The sequence below is a fragment of the Canis lupus genome, chromosome 4, assembly GCF_003254725.2.
Source record: "Canis lupus dingo isolate Sandy chromosome 4, ASM325472v2, whole genome shotgun sequence".
In the NCBI taxonomy this organism is placed as follows: Eukaryota; Metazoa; Chordata; class Mammalia; order Carnivora; family Canidae; genus Canis; species Canis lupus.
The window spans coordinates 25,827,328-25,841,220 of record NC_064246.1 but is presented as its reverse complement, the minus strand read 5'-3'; the positions used below and the strand labels follow the sequence as shown (position 1 = coordinate 25,841,220).

The following is a 13,893-nucleotide window of genomic DNA, read 5'->3' as shown; positions in this document are numbered from 1 at the left end:
CAGTTCCTCCCCACCAAGCAGTTTCAGAGTTGTCCGCCAAGTCTATTTCACACCTCTCGTGTATGCCAGAAGCAGATATGCTTTCACACCTGTTTGACCTAGCAATAGATCTCCAGTGTGGAAAGCTTGCTTGGGTTTCTAACCTCTCATCAGATTCTTTCTGACCTGGAAATTTTCAGTATGTATCATTTTTGGGGGGTAGTGAGTCTCAAAGTATCAAAGTACTACACTTTCCTGTTTCTCTCAGGCTTCGAATGATACCTCAGGCCTAAGAGTATAAATGTGTTGAACAAAATCTCTCCCTTTCCTAACCTCTGATCATGTTTTTCAAACTATCTTCTCCCATCAAAAACATTTGCTCTCCTACTTTTCAAACTAGAATCATCTATCATTCAGCCCAAGTGCGGATGAAGGCCAGTCGCCACAAAGCCTGAAGGCACTGCTTCTGGTCACACACTTAGACCCAACCCTTTCAGTGTCTGCCTAATGATCTCTCACTGACACCTCACTCCACTTGCCTACACCTGGTCCCATCCCACCTATGGCCTAGTTCGCTTCCTTCAGCAATAGCTCACAGGGATATGGTGTGTGTATACATCCTTCAGCACCATCCCTTCATATTCCTTTCTTCATCACTTCCTCTCCAACCCCTCCTGGGGGGGTCAACAATGGTCCAATGGAAATTCTGGACAAACTTACAAACTGAAGATATAAAGGCATATATCCTCTTATTTTTACTGTAGTCCAAAAAGCTCATGGAGTTACTTTAGGGACAGAGGTCTTTATGGCACAGATTTAGGTAAAAAGCAAAATGCTCACCAGAAAAATAATGTATTAGCTAGATACAAGGGAGATTTGACCCTGGCAAATGTTTAAACTCTGCAAATACTTGGAGTCATTAATTATGTATACTTGTTTTTATTCATAATCTGTAATGTCTGGGGATACCAAAAGTAATTCTAGTGATGGCCGAATTTAACAGAAATTTTTTAACCTCATCTTAAAACTTCCACTGATCCTTCTGGTTCAATGGCAATCTTCAATGTTAATAGGAACATAAAAACAAACATGCACACAATTGCACAGTTTTCATAAAGGTCTATTTCATTATTGGTGGGTAGCGCATTTAACAGTTAAATACATTTAAATAATGTATAGGTGACTGCACGACTGCAGTATTGGTAACTAGATAGATAACCAATTTAACTAGAAACCAGCTAACAAGTAACTGTCTAAATATTTAAAATACAGCTCTTGTTCAGATCATCCTTTGTTTTGATCACCTTCTTGGGGGAGGGAGGAGGGGAAGCCTGCTGGTCACACTGGAAATATATTAAGGCCAAATCTTCTGATAACCGTTCCCAGAGGTTTCTTTCAGCTGGATTAAGCCTCCAACTCCAGGGCAAGCCCAAGTTTGTGGCCTCCAGCATTAATGCTCTTCCCATCTACCAGGGCAGACAGTGTAAGCTTGACACCTGTAAACAAAAGCAGGCAACCATGATTTGCTTGAAACACTTCAAGAGTCTGTGGTCTTCAATAATCACCTCAGAGCCTGCCTGTCCCTTCTCAACCCATTAGATGACCTACTAGTGCCAGCCACCAGAGGGCACTTGGGAGTACCAGAGATACCAGAGAGAATTCAGGTGGCCTCATCCTAGGTTAAGGGATCAAGTAACAGAGCATTAAAAATGTTATTAATAAAGCTCAAAGTACTCTAGAAAATACAGTAACATTCAATACACTATCCAGACTATCAGACCCTAATGGATGATCATAATTGGACCAGGATCTACAATAAAGAGACAAGTAGGATATAGATTGCATATAATGTATTGCTCAACTAATGGTAATCTCCTTAACTTGCAACAGTGGTACTGTCTTCCAATACCACTAAAAAAATGTCTTCCTCTCAGGATATGCATGTTAGGGCTAAGGTGTCTGTATGTCTGCAGAAACATGTATTTAAATAATTAAAGGAATGCAGAAAAAAGGGATTATATACGCAGAAACGAAGAGGGAAAACAAATGTGGTAGATGTTAATTAGCGAATGTTCATACCAATCTTTTGTTTAAGTTTCAAAAGGTCAAAATATAAGTCTGGGGGAAAATCCCTATTTGAAGAGGAGAAAAGTTGCAAGGGCTTTAGAACTTCCTATTTAGGGGCAGCCCGGGTGGCTTAGCAGTTTAACACCGCCTTCAGCCCAAGGTGTGATCCTGGAGACTGGGGATGGAGTCCCACACATCAGGCTCCCTGCAATGGAGCCTGCTGCTTCTCCCTCTCTCTGCCTCTTCTCTCTGTGACTCTCATGAATGAATAAATAAAATCTTAAAAAAAAAAACAAGAACCTATGATGTTGGCATCACCTAAGAGCTTGTTAGAACTCTTCACCCAGATCTATGGGATCAATGTGCATTTTATCAAGAGTCCCCAGGTAATTCATGCATGCTGAAGTCTGATAAGTACTACTCTAAAAAATACAGCTAGGTTCAAAATACTACTTTAAAGTAAATAAGACTATAGAAACCAAACAATGAAAGCAATGTGTGAACCTTGATTACAGAAATAAAGATTACTACAAGGAATTTCAGGTACAAGTGAGGAAAGAGACTACAGAATGAATAGTAAATAATATGGAGTCACTATTAACTTAGGTATTATGGATATGCAGGAGATCAGAACATTTTTAATTGAGTAGACGCATGCTGAAGCATTTAGGGAAGTATCAGGATAGCCACACCTTTCAAACAGCCCAGTAAAAGAAAAGAAAAAAAGGAATTAAAAAAAAAATTGTGGCAAAAGGTAAGCGTGTTCTTTGACGAGTTTACAAAGTAAGAAGCTGAGAAGTGAAAAATATTTTTTAAAACCCCAATCCCATTTATCAAGAATACTTACCAGGCCTCAGAGTCTGAGTGTAGCCCACTCCAATTAAACTAGAGTTGTTGACTTTTGCCTAAAATAAAATCAAAATTAGCTGTAAAAAAAATCTTTTGACTGGAGAGAGAAAGCTCCTGCAGGTTTCCCTATCATCATGGAATTATGCAGTGTTCCGTTTTTATTCATGTGAAATAAAATTTAACACTACCATTAAGCTAAACAAAAGCCAGGTGCCACTTAATTCCTATCCATTAAACTTCTCCAAGTCAAACTGTCAGCAGAACACAATACAGTAGTATAGAAGTAAAAAGGTGACAAACAGCCTCTGGGATGGAAACACAATTTGGAAATTATTTGATGTCTTCACTCACTAGTGACCACTTTGTGCCCAACAAATTAAGAGCCTCGGACAATTGGATACAAGTTTCTCCCATTTTAGAACAGAAGTAAACCATGAAATTGTGGTGGGACACTAAGAAATACTTCACCAAGTATTGATGCTTGATTGGGGCACAGCAGCACCACTTAGGTGGGAAATGCTAGGTATGTTTTTTCCAAACTAATCCCCAGAAGTCACTCAATGACACACAGATCCAAAGTTGCCTTCCCTTTTTAGACCATGAGAATACTACATTGCCTGGCATTAAATGTGCAATGCTGCCTTAGACATATATTTGAAGAGAAAGGCAATGTAGCTAGCAGAGAACGGTATACTGTATGAATCCTAAGGCTTTCACTGTTACAGTGCAATTAAGAGAAGGGAAAAATAAATGAATCATTGCCTTGCCAATGGGAAAAGCATTCTGGGTGTTTCTCATGCTCTGATTACAACTGCTAACATAAAATAAAAATGGAGCTAAAGCTTCACCGCCCAAATTATCAAAACATGATTCTCAGGAGTGAAGATCACTTTATGTAACAGAAATAACTCAAGGAAGGTTTAGCTTTCTTTCATTCCCAGTACATACAGTACAGGCAGTGCTTGACCTGTAAGCAACTGACACAGAGGAACAGCTGCTGACCTGCCTGAAACTAGAGCCAGCACCTCTATACTCTCAGTACACTGCACTCCCTCCTACCCCCGCCCCAAACTCACTATGACTAAAGAAAGAAATAGCAAAAAGCCTAAATACAGGACTTGGGTGGCCATCCACCCCAATGAACCCAAGATAGGCAGGAGGTGGTCCTTTAGGTGCAGGACTTTTAATGCTAAGGCTGGAATAGTCCCAGGCAAAGCAGGATGCGCTAGCTGGTCACCCTAGACAGGAGGGAAATCAAAAAGACATGCAACAAGTCCAATCCTGGCTCTACCCCTTCTTTCTACTCTCTTTCCCTAGCAATGATCTAAATAAGTCCTTTTTCTTCCAAGCTTCGGTATCTCTACCTGCAAAATGACATTTGTACCATGGACTGCGAAGACCAAATCTAAAAGATATTTTGTAAACCCTAAAGGCAAAGGCAAAGTAACAATGTACTATTATTCCATGTAGAAAGACAAAGTAACAACTAAAATACTATTACTCCTGACCTGGGGCCCAAAACAGTGGCTTCCCTGGGCTTAGATAGGCTTGGAGCTCAGGGTTATTATGTACACTAATTGAGCAGTTTCTGAGGTTAAGCAAGCTCCTACGACCTGGTATCAAACTTCTACATAAAATGCATGCATCATTACAAATTCTAATCCCAGTCTATGAGTAAACTAGAGGTCGTATGAACCACAATTCAAATTTTCAACACAAAAAAAAAAAAAAAAAAAAAAAAAAAAAAAACAAATTTTCAACACAATTCAATATACCCAAAGATGAATTCCCACAACCAAAGACCCCAATCTAAGCCCACAGTAGTACTCACAGAAATGGAAGCAGTGGGATCCAACTGATATTTGGCTGCAATGCCAAAGCGAGTGCAGTTGGTACCTGATGTCCAAGCAAGGTTTACTGAAGTGTCAAGATCTTCACATACTTTCTGATAAATTGATCCTCCAAATTCTGTCCCGTCATTGCTGTAAGATACTTTAAATTAGTGAATCTAGAATAGACAAGGTAACATCTATGGCACTAGATTGATATAATAACATTATAGTTAAATAAAAGGCACTGCTCACACCGGTCTGTAGGACTCCACTGAAAACCAGAAAGTCTTAATCCCCAACCTATGCCCAAAAACAAGAGGTCACGTAAATCGTGATCCATCCAGCAGAATTACCACATAGCCACTACATTCATGTTGCAGAATACATAATACTGTAGTAAAATTATTAAAATGTATTAAGATAGGAAGGAAAAGATTGTAAACCAGTCTTTCTGATATGTATTTACACATACATACATATACAAAGATGAAACTCCCAAACATTAACAACAAAAGACTATATATATATCTAGGTGGTGGGATTATGAGAAATTTTGGTTTTCTTCTTTATACTGTTATTTACCAATCCTTTATTTTACAAAGGAAAAAAATTCTTAAGTCCTTTTCATATATACATTTAATCTGGGTTAGGTAAAAACACCATACATTTTAGGCAATTCCACCAACTCGGCACTTTACATATCACAATTAAGTAAAATGAACACACTGGTAATTCGGCAACATCATAATGTTTTCTAAAAATCCGGAGCACATCAAGCCTCATATAAAATAAACATTTACTCTCTCAGCACCAAAAGTCAGACTAACATTTTTTACTGTACACTTTTAGGTGTGCCCAGAAATGCCCAAGGATGGTGATGTTTTGTGTTAAGAGAAATCCTTTAGATTGTACCTAGATTCGTAAGAGATAACAGGTGATATCAGAAACATCCCCAAGTGCTGCATCACAATATCCCACAGAAGAAATACTCACACATTAGTGTGTAGTTGGAAGTCCCCAGTCCTGTAGCCCACTGCAAAGTTATTTCTTGTCAGCTTTGATTTGGCACTATCAAAAGTCATCTGGTAGCCAGCAAGCCAGCCCTCATAACCAAAGACGGCTGAACCATGGATTGCAGGTCCAGCAAAATCAAAGTCAACATCACAACCAAGGTTTATACACTCCCTCTTGTAAGAAGACTTGATTTTACCACTTTTCTTTCTGGAAAAAGAACAAACTAACTTAAAATTGATGCCGGTGAGAAAGACTTACATACATAACTTCTGCACAAAGGGCACATTTATGAACTGCAGTGTTAACTGGGGAATAAAAGTAGTAGCAGGATAATAGTAAGAGGTAAAGGAAATATAGCTCAATGAGCTGAAAAACAAGGGCACTTGGAGTTACTGGGCTTCTATCACCATGAAAAGATTGCTTCTGTAAGACTATTAGAAACATGTTAATTATCCAAATTAGTGAGACAATGAAAAGAGGCAAATATTTGAAGGGAAGCCAACAATAGCAATCATAGTAGTCATCATACTCCAAAGGCAGAAACAGAAATTCACCACCACACAGGACAGTTAAGAAACCTATCAAACATTAAATGTGCATGCATCTTTTCCCTAAAGAGGAGAGAAATGCTTTTAAATTTAAAGCAGATAAAGGAGCACCTGGCTGGCTCAGTTGGTAGAGCATGCGACTCTTGATATCAGGGACGGGAGTTTGAGCCCCATATTGGGTGTAGAGATTACTTAAAAATGAAATTTAAAGCAAATAAAAACATCTGTCCATGCTTACCCCGTGTTTGGTGAAAAGGTGGTATCAAATGTCAGTTTCAAACCTTGACAGATCTATTTTGAAAGAAAAATAATCTTTCAGCTATATCTCCTTTTTGAAATAAAAAATAAAATAATACAAAACCCATGTTCAAAACGTTACCTGGTCTTCAATTGCGATTTCTGTTCCCAGAGTGTTATCGGTGTTCCACTTTTCTGTGAAAGTCAGACCATACTCACACCATTTATATTTGGTCTCCAAGGTTCCAGTAACTTTACCAGTGTCTGTATTAGATGAACCAGACGTTGAGAATTCCTAATAAGACAATAAATGATTTCATGAACTTTCTTGTAAGCCGAGAAGAATCACTGCCAACTTAAACAAAAAAAACACTGATTCACAGTAATTTCACTAATCCTTTTTTCTAGTTTCCCAAATACCTCTAACTCTGCTACTGTATATACAAGAACAACAAATTAACCTGTCAGTTACTAACTGCTGCCTTACTGTACACTTACTTACATTTTCAACCAATGAATGACAAGTTAAACTGTATCTAATTCTCAGGTGAAAAAACCTTACAGCTTTTAAGGAAACTTCTGCTAAGGTAATTTTATTTGGAATTCAAAAATTGGTGGTGGGAGGTGGAAGGTGGGAAGGATGAATGGGCACTGTATCCAATCTGCCTAATAGTAAATGAAACACTATAAAGGTCATCAGTATGGTTAATCACAGACCCCATACCAAAATAAGCATTCATAATAACTGACAACACTATTAGGAAATGTTTCCTGAAATTTCTTAAAAGGGAAAGCACCCCACCATTGGAATTTATGCCATAATATTTAAAATCTTCGGTAACCCCAATATTCTGTTTTTCTTAAAGAGTCCTCACCAGATTTTATTTAAAAAGAAAGGAGGGAAAGGGAATAATAGGAGATTTAATCTACAACTGGTTTTTATTATGCATAAAATATAAACTATATTAAGTACAACAGATAACATCAGTAGAAAAAATCTAACACAGATATCAATTTGAAGTGCATTATATAATCTTATGTTTGTAGCAAATACAAGTAACTTGCAAATCCCTAATTGCACACCATGTGAAAAGGAAGGCACACTATGGAGGGCTTATTGAAATTTAAAATCTGCTACAGACACCCAGAAATCTAATAATCTTTCAGAGCTCAGTAGACAGGCAAACTTCCAAGATAAAATAATAAAATACCCTCTGAGCATTCTGATTCACAGTTTGTCTTACATACTTTGGCCTATGAAAAGCCAAATCTAAAGACAGGTGATCCAAACTAATGAAGAAGAGAACTCAACCTGAAATTGTGATGCCTGCCAACAGGGAGAGAATATCAAAAACCACATCAATATGAGAAAAGGCCAATAATCCTTCACTTAGAAAACAGAACATTCGAAAAAAAAAAAAAAAAAGAAAACAGAACATTCGTATAACTATGGCTCTGCAGTGAGACAGATTCAATCTCCTGAAATAAAACACTTTGATAGGAATTTCAAGTCAAAGCTTGGCATTCAATGCCCATATTAAAAAACACTGGATTATGTTAGAAAAAAAACCGCTAGATATAAAATTAGAGGAGTCCTGGCATCCAGTTCTGGCAGCCATTTACTAAATGAATAACACTGAGGAAAGATGCTTAACTTTTCTGGGTCTGTTTCCTCAATTGTAATAACAAAATCTACCCCTGGAAGATTAAACTGGTCTGGCACTGTAAAAACTTTGTACGTTTTCCTGTGCTCTATACAAAAGAAAAGCATTATTAATATATATATGGAGCATGTTCTTCTAGCAGATATGTGGAATGGGGACTGTATAGAAGTAGCTCCTTTTAATCCTGAGTGACAATGATTAATGACTCTTGAAACATCACTCCCTGCCATCCGTCAGCGTATAGATTATGAGCCAGTCTATATACACCCAAGGAATCCTCAAGACACAAAATCAAGATCACACAGTGGGACCAGACTTGGGCCAATGACACCACTGGCCAATATCACATCCTTCACTCCATCACCAAATACTTAGGCTTCTACATTCTGGAATGAACTGGACATCTTTGCAGTTTAGGTGAGAAAACAGAACTGGCTCTTAATGGGACTGTGGGCCAGATACATCCTACAAGATCTGTACCATGTTGATATACATTAAATAGAAACATATGGAATCCAGCTCATATATATCCTCCATGATCTCAAACTTTTTTTTTTAATCTTCTTACTTTTTAAAGATTTTTATTTATTTATTCATGAGAGACAGAGAGAGAGGCAGAGAGGGAAGCAGGCTCCCTGTGGGGAGTCTGGCGCGGGACTTCATCTCAGGGTCCCTGGGATCATGACCTGAGCCAAAGGCAGATGTTCAACCACGGAGCCACCCAGGTGCCCCATGATCTCAAACTTAATTCCATAAACCCTTCTTAACCCTGTCCACAAAAAGCCTTTTCTCTCCAACAAAGATTTTGATTAACCAATTTCATACCAGATATACTTTTCTGTGTTCCCTAGTTTAAAATTTTGTCTCCCCAACCAGCAAGTAATAAGCTTTCTAAACTTAAGACCTGAGTGTTCCCTTTTTTTGGGAAGGCCTTTGTGTCTCAACTAGTGCACACCAAGTGTTTATAAGAGACCTCAAGAGGTTAAGAGTGGTAACACAAAAAACAGTCATTGCTCTGTACCTTGAGCAATTAAGTCACTCAACCACGGTGAATACAGGCTTCCTTCCAGACCAAAGAAGCCAAATGACAGATACGATCAATATAAAACCCCAGAAATCCAACTTCGGGTATTAAGAAACATTAATAATTTTAATAAATATCAGTTACATGCATTGAGGGAGCTAACAATTACAGCATGAATTAATCAAAATAACCTGCAATATTCAATATTCACACACTATTCTCATACCCAAAACAGAATCAATACAAAAAATTTTTGAGGAAGGAAAAAAAAATGCCACAAAATTAAATTTATCTTACCTTCTTCGAGAGTTAAGGCAGAATCAAGACATTCAAAAACTAAAATATTAACATCTTTAAAAATATTCAAATCAGGACTCTTAAATTCACAAAATTCACACAGAACTTTCAGAGAAGGCTGCTAGATTATGCCCTTTATGATAATTAGTACACTCAAATTAAAGAGTTATTTTTATGCCCAGATTCATTATGCTTTTAACAGGCATAAAAAGTAAGGATTCACTAAAAAAAACAAAACAAAACAAAAAAGGATTACAAAAAAATATAACAGGATCCCGGACTCCAAGCCTGTAATCTTACTAAGTAAACAGTCCCAAATAACCAGTCTTGTTCCTTGCGCATTTACGGTAATATGGAAAAAAAAAAAAAAAACACCTAAAAATCAAAATCATAATGAAAAGTCCTAGTAAATCAAATTTCATGCAAATCTCTTAAGACAAAATTAACTTCTGCCTCTTCTTCAAGGTAAAATGGGCAGACATCTTTCAGTGGTGACTATTTTATGGGTTAAAAATTATATAAAGACTCATCAGGATTTATTAGATAGCTAACACTCACCACACCACTGCATGACTTTGTTTTCACATCCAGTTTCACCAGCCCAAAACCTTCAAGTAGAGAGCAAAAGGTAACAAAATTATTCTTTCGTATAAAAGATGCATACCAATAGCTGACTACACATTAAAAAAAAACAGACTTCATATATTCAGAGGGGCATAAAAATGTGGGTTGATACAACATATTTAAATACAAAAAAATTTTAATTATTCTATGTAAACTAACATACACAGTACCGAACAACTCTACACAGCTCTGCCTATTTTGGAGTATGTGGCACAAAAAATTTGCCAGATCAGAAAATCAACTCACCTTAAATCTCAGAATATTCAATAGTTTATTTTATCACAGACATTTAATTTTTTTTAAGATTTTATGTATTTTTTGCAGCTTTAAAAAATTTTTATAATAAATTTATTTTTTATTGGTGTTCAATTTACCAACATACAGAATAACACCCAGTGTTCATCCCATCAAGTGCCCCCCTCAGTGCCCGTCACCCATTCACCCCCACCCACCCGCCCTCCTCCCCTTCCACCACCCCTAGTTCGTTTCCCAGAGTTAGGAGTCTTTATGTTCTGTCTCCCTTTCTGATATTTCCCACACATTTCTTCTCCCTTCCCTTATATTTAAAAGCAACAGCAAGAGAGCACAGGCAGGAGGGGGATGGCAGAGAGGGAGAAGCAGGCTCCTCCCCAAGCAGGGAGCCCGTTGTGGGGTTTGATTCCAGGAACCTGGGATCATGACCTAAGCCCAGTGCAGACACTTAACTGACTGAGCCACCCAGGTGTCCCTTTAATAAAGGGTTTTAAAATAATTATCCCAAAAAGGTTATCTTCCTTTGGGATTAATAGTCTAAATAACAAGAAAAATAATCTAAAGTAGAAGGGGTGGTATGTGGAATAAAATCTTTAAGAAGAAAACCCAAATTCATTTGGAAAAACTCATAACCCACTGGGAATCACCACAAAAGCAAAACAGTAATATAATTGCAGTCAACCAATTATATCTGAAGGAAATAAAAGCACAGTTTTTTTCTTACAGGTAAAATCCTTAAGGTACAGTTTGAAAAACCTGGAGAGGAAACTGGAGTAGAGGGAGATGTGGATTATTCCTGTACTGTCTTAACAAAAACCTCATCTAAAATGTTATCTCATGAAAATAAATAAAATAAAATGTTATCTCATAAATGTAAACTAATACAGCACGATATTTACAATGTGGGGATCCTGGGTGGCTCAGAGGTTTAGCGCCTGCCTTCTGCCCAGGGCATGGTCCTGGGATCGAGTCCCACATGGGGCTCCCTATGTGGAGCCTGCTTCTCCCTCTGTGTGTGTCTCTGTCTCTGTCTCTGTGTCTCTCATGAATAAATAAATAAAATCTTTAAATATATATATATATATATATATTTACAACGTGAAAAAAACTATTAATTTCCCTAAGCAGTCCAAACACACTTTCACTTCTGATCTGGAAAAAAAAAAAAGTTCTTACCAAATCCTTTGTTGAAAATATCTCTGGCAGCTTTGCCAAGGTCAGCATAGGATGGAGGAACACACATTGCTGGTGGGAAGAAACATTCCAGGGTTAACGTTCCTGTTCTCCCACTTTCTAGTCCAGGAACTAGATTATGACCCACTACCACCTTTAAATTCAGGCAGTCCAACTTGTGGGAGGCGTTTTTGATACTACCAGGAGCTCCAGAAAAACTATACTTTAATGATCTGTGAGATTATCACCAATAAAGACACACTGCCAAAATGGTCAACCCCCCACCACCACCACCACCCCCCCCCCCCCCCCCAGTGGCTATACAAATCCCGGAGATTCCTTCCAAAGCCCAAGCAGCAGACTTCCTATTCCTAGGTTTAAACAGTACCGGCAGCCTCACCTCTTAGGACCCAACCAGTACAAAGGATCAGACACATATGCACGTAAGTACATCTACACACACGGACAGATCTGCAGAATTCACTGGAATGGTCTGATGTAACCAGACGACATAAAACCCGAAACCTAAGACAAAGCCTTCTCCCCCCTAAAAGAATCTCTTGGTATCCTCAAGGAGTTCTTCTTAAGCCAACATTCTGGGGCGGGAAGAGAAAGCTATAGAACGCGTTGGTGATTTACAATGTTGGGACTCCCGGGGGGGGGGGGGGGGGGCGGGACACGATCATGTAGGTTTCGCTCAAGCGTCTACATCAACTCAATATCAGGTGGCACTTGAGGCATATTAATAGGACTCTCAAGACCTCCGCCAATGCTGCGCGGCCTCAGGGCAAGCAGCCTGGCCGGGTCACGCCGGCCCATTCATTCTACAGCGCACGTCCACGCCCACGGGAGCACATGGAATGACCTTGCGCTCTCACAAGGGGGTTACTACTTCCTCTAGAAAAGCGACCCAATCCTCCCAAAAGCCGACTCCCACACTGAAGAACTGTCTGCTTCTGGGTTCTCAAAGGCACGTCCGAGACACTAAAGGTGAACGCGCCCGAGACCAAGTCCCCCGGCCTCGGCCCTCCATCCGGAATCCCGCCGCGCAGCCCCTCCGCCGCAGGGCCAGTTGCGAGGGGTGGGGTGGGAGGGGGTCACAGAGTAGAGCAGCTACTGCAAGGGGCGAACGTTCCCGTCCTTGGGAGAGATTCGGGGAAAGGAGTCGCGGTTTTCCGGTCGACCGGCTTCGACGCCCCCAGCCAACCCCGCCCCATCCCGTAGCGACCTCGGCTCTACTCACGCCGCGCGCAGCTCTGCCCGTAGGTCGCCATGGCGAGGCCACAGGAAGGGGTGATCTGCGGGAGGGACAAGAAGTGCGGTCAGCGCGGGTCAAGGGGCCAGAAGGCGGGGGGCGGGGGGGTCCCCGACACAGAGGCGAGCAGCCGCCGGGCAGCGCGGCCATCTTGGGGAGCCAGGGCCGACCCCGAGTCGGGCTCAGGCGTCCTGTGGGCCGCCGGGGCCGAGGGGCCCCAGGGACGCGGGCGCGGCGTACCTGGTGGTCTCCGGAGAGGGGCCGCTACCGCCGCTCCGCTCGCAGCTCGGGCTGCGGGGCTCGCTCAGGGTCGGGCTGCAGCTACCCCGGCTGGAGGGCGAAGTGAAGGAGACACCGTTCCGCCCGCCGCAACCCTGTCCCCCCCCCCGCCAGGACCCCGCCGAGGCCCCCGCGGCTGTCCGCCGCGCCGGCCCCCGCAACGCCTCCCGCCGCCCACCCCGACCTGCTCCAGGATGCCCGCGAGGACCGGAGGCCGCCGTCTGCCCCCGGGGTGGGCTGCTGGTCGCCGTCGGCGGGGGCCGGAAAGGCAGAAACTGCCCGACTTCGGGTCAGGCAGCGACGAGGGCAGCCCCAGGGGCGAGGGGGCGGGGAACGGCGGCGGCGGCGCGGGAGGGACTGCGCGTGCGGGGGGTGGGGCGGAGGCCCCGCGCGCTCCTCGCGGGCGGGGTGGGGCGTCAGGCGCGTGCGCGCGCGGGCCCCGGCGCCGCTGGGCGCGGCTGCGCAGCACGGGGGTCACGTACGACTCTCCGGGGAGGGCCCCCCGCCCGCCGCGAGTCCGGGCTCTGCGGAGACGTTCCCCGCGCGCGGCGTCTGGAAGGAGTCCGCTGGGCGTTAGCTGGGTCTGCCCTGGGCAGGTGCAGCGTGCGCTTCTGCAGGACTCTCTCCAAGCCCCCGAGGGCAAACGGGGCACAAAGGCGCCACCTCCCGCCCCACGCTCGCTCGCCCCCCGCGTCCACCTCCCCGCGCGGTGTAACTGCCCGGCCGCGCCGGGCTCCGCGGGAGAGGCTCTCCGGAGCTGCCCCGCCTCCCTGCAAACTTGAGGCTGCCCTGGGGTGCC

General features: G+C 42.2%; 1 protein-coding gene across 6 annotated transcripts; it reads right to left on the bottom strand.

The window, feature by feature from the left end:
• Positions 1-1,078: 1,078 nt before the first annotated feature.
• On the bottom strand, positions 1,079-13,221 carry VDAC2 (voltage dependent anion channel 2). 6 transcript variants are annotated; one of them, XM_025435351.3, is made up of 10 exons: positions 13,056-13,221; positions 12,804-12,858; positions 11,564-11,632; positions 10,070-10,119; positions 6,669-6,821; positions 6,528-6,580; positions 5,721-5,948; positions 4,727-4,877; positions 2,894-2,951; positions 1,079-1,475 (listed from the first exon to the last, which is right to left on the bottom strand). In XM_025435351.3, exons 2-10 carry the CDS (start codon positions 12,832-12,834, stop codon positions 1,384-1,386), a joined length of 885 nt encoding a protein of 294 aa, XP_025291136.1. In that variant the 5' UTR covers positions 12,835-12,858; positions 13,056-13,221; the 3' UTR covers positions 1,079-1,383. The 6 variants fall into 6 exon arrangements, with proteins under 6 accessions (XP_025291136.1, XP_048964777.1, XP_048964776.1 ...); XM_049108820.1 differs by having other exon boundaries at positions 2,890-2,951; positions 10,073-10,119; positions 13,056-13,203; XM_049108819.1 differs by having other exon boundaries at positions 2,890-2,951; positions 13,056-13,201.
• Between the last annotated feature and the right edge of the window lie 672 nt (positions 13,222-13,893).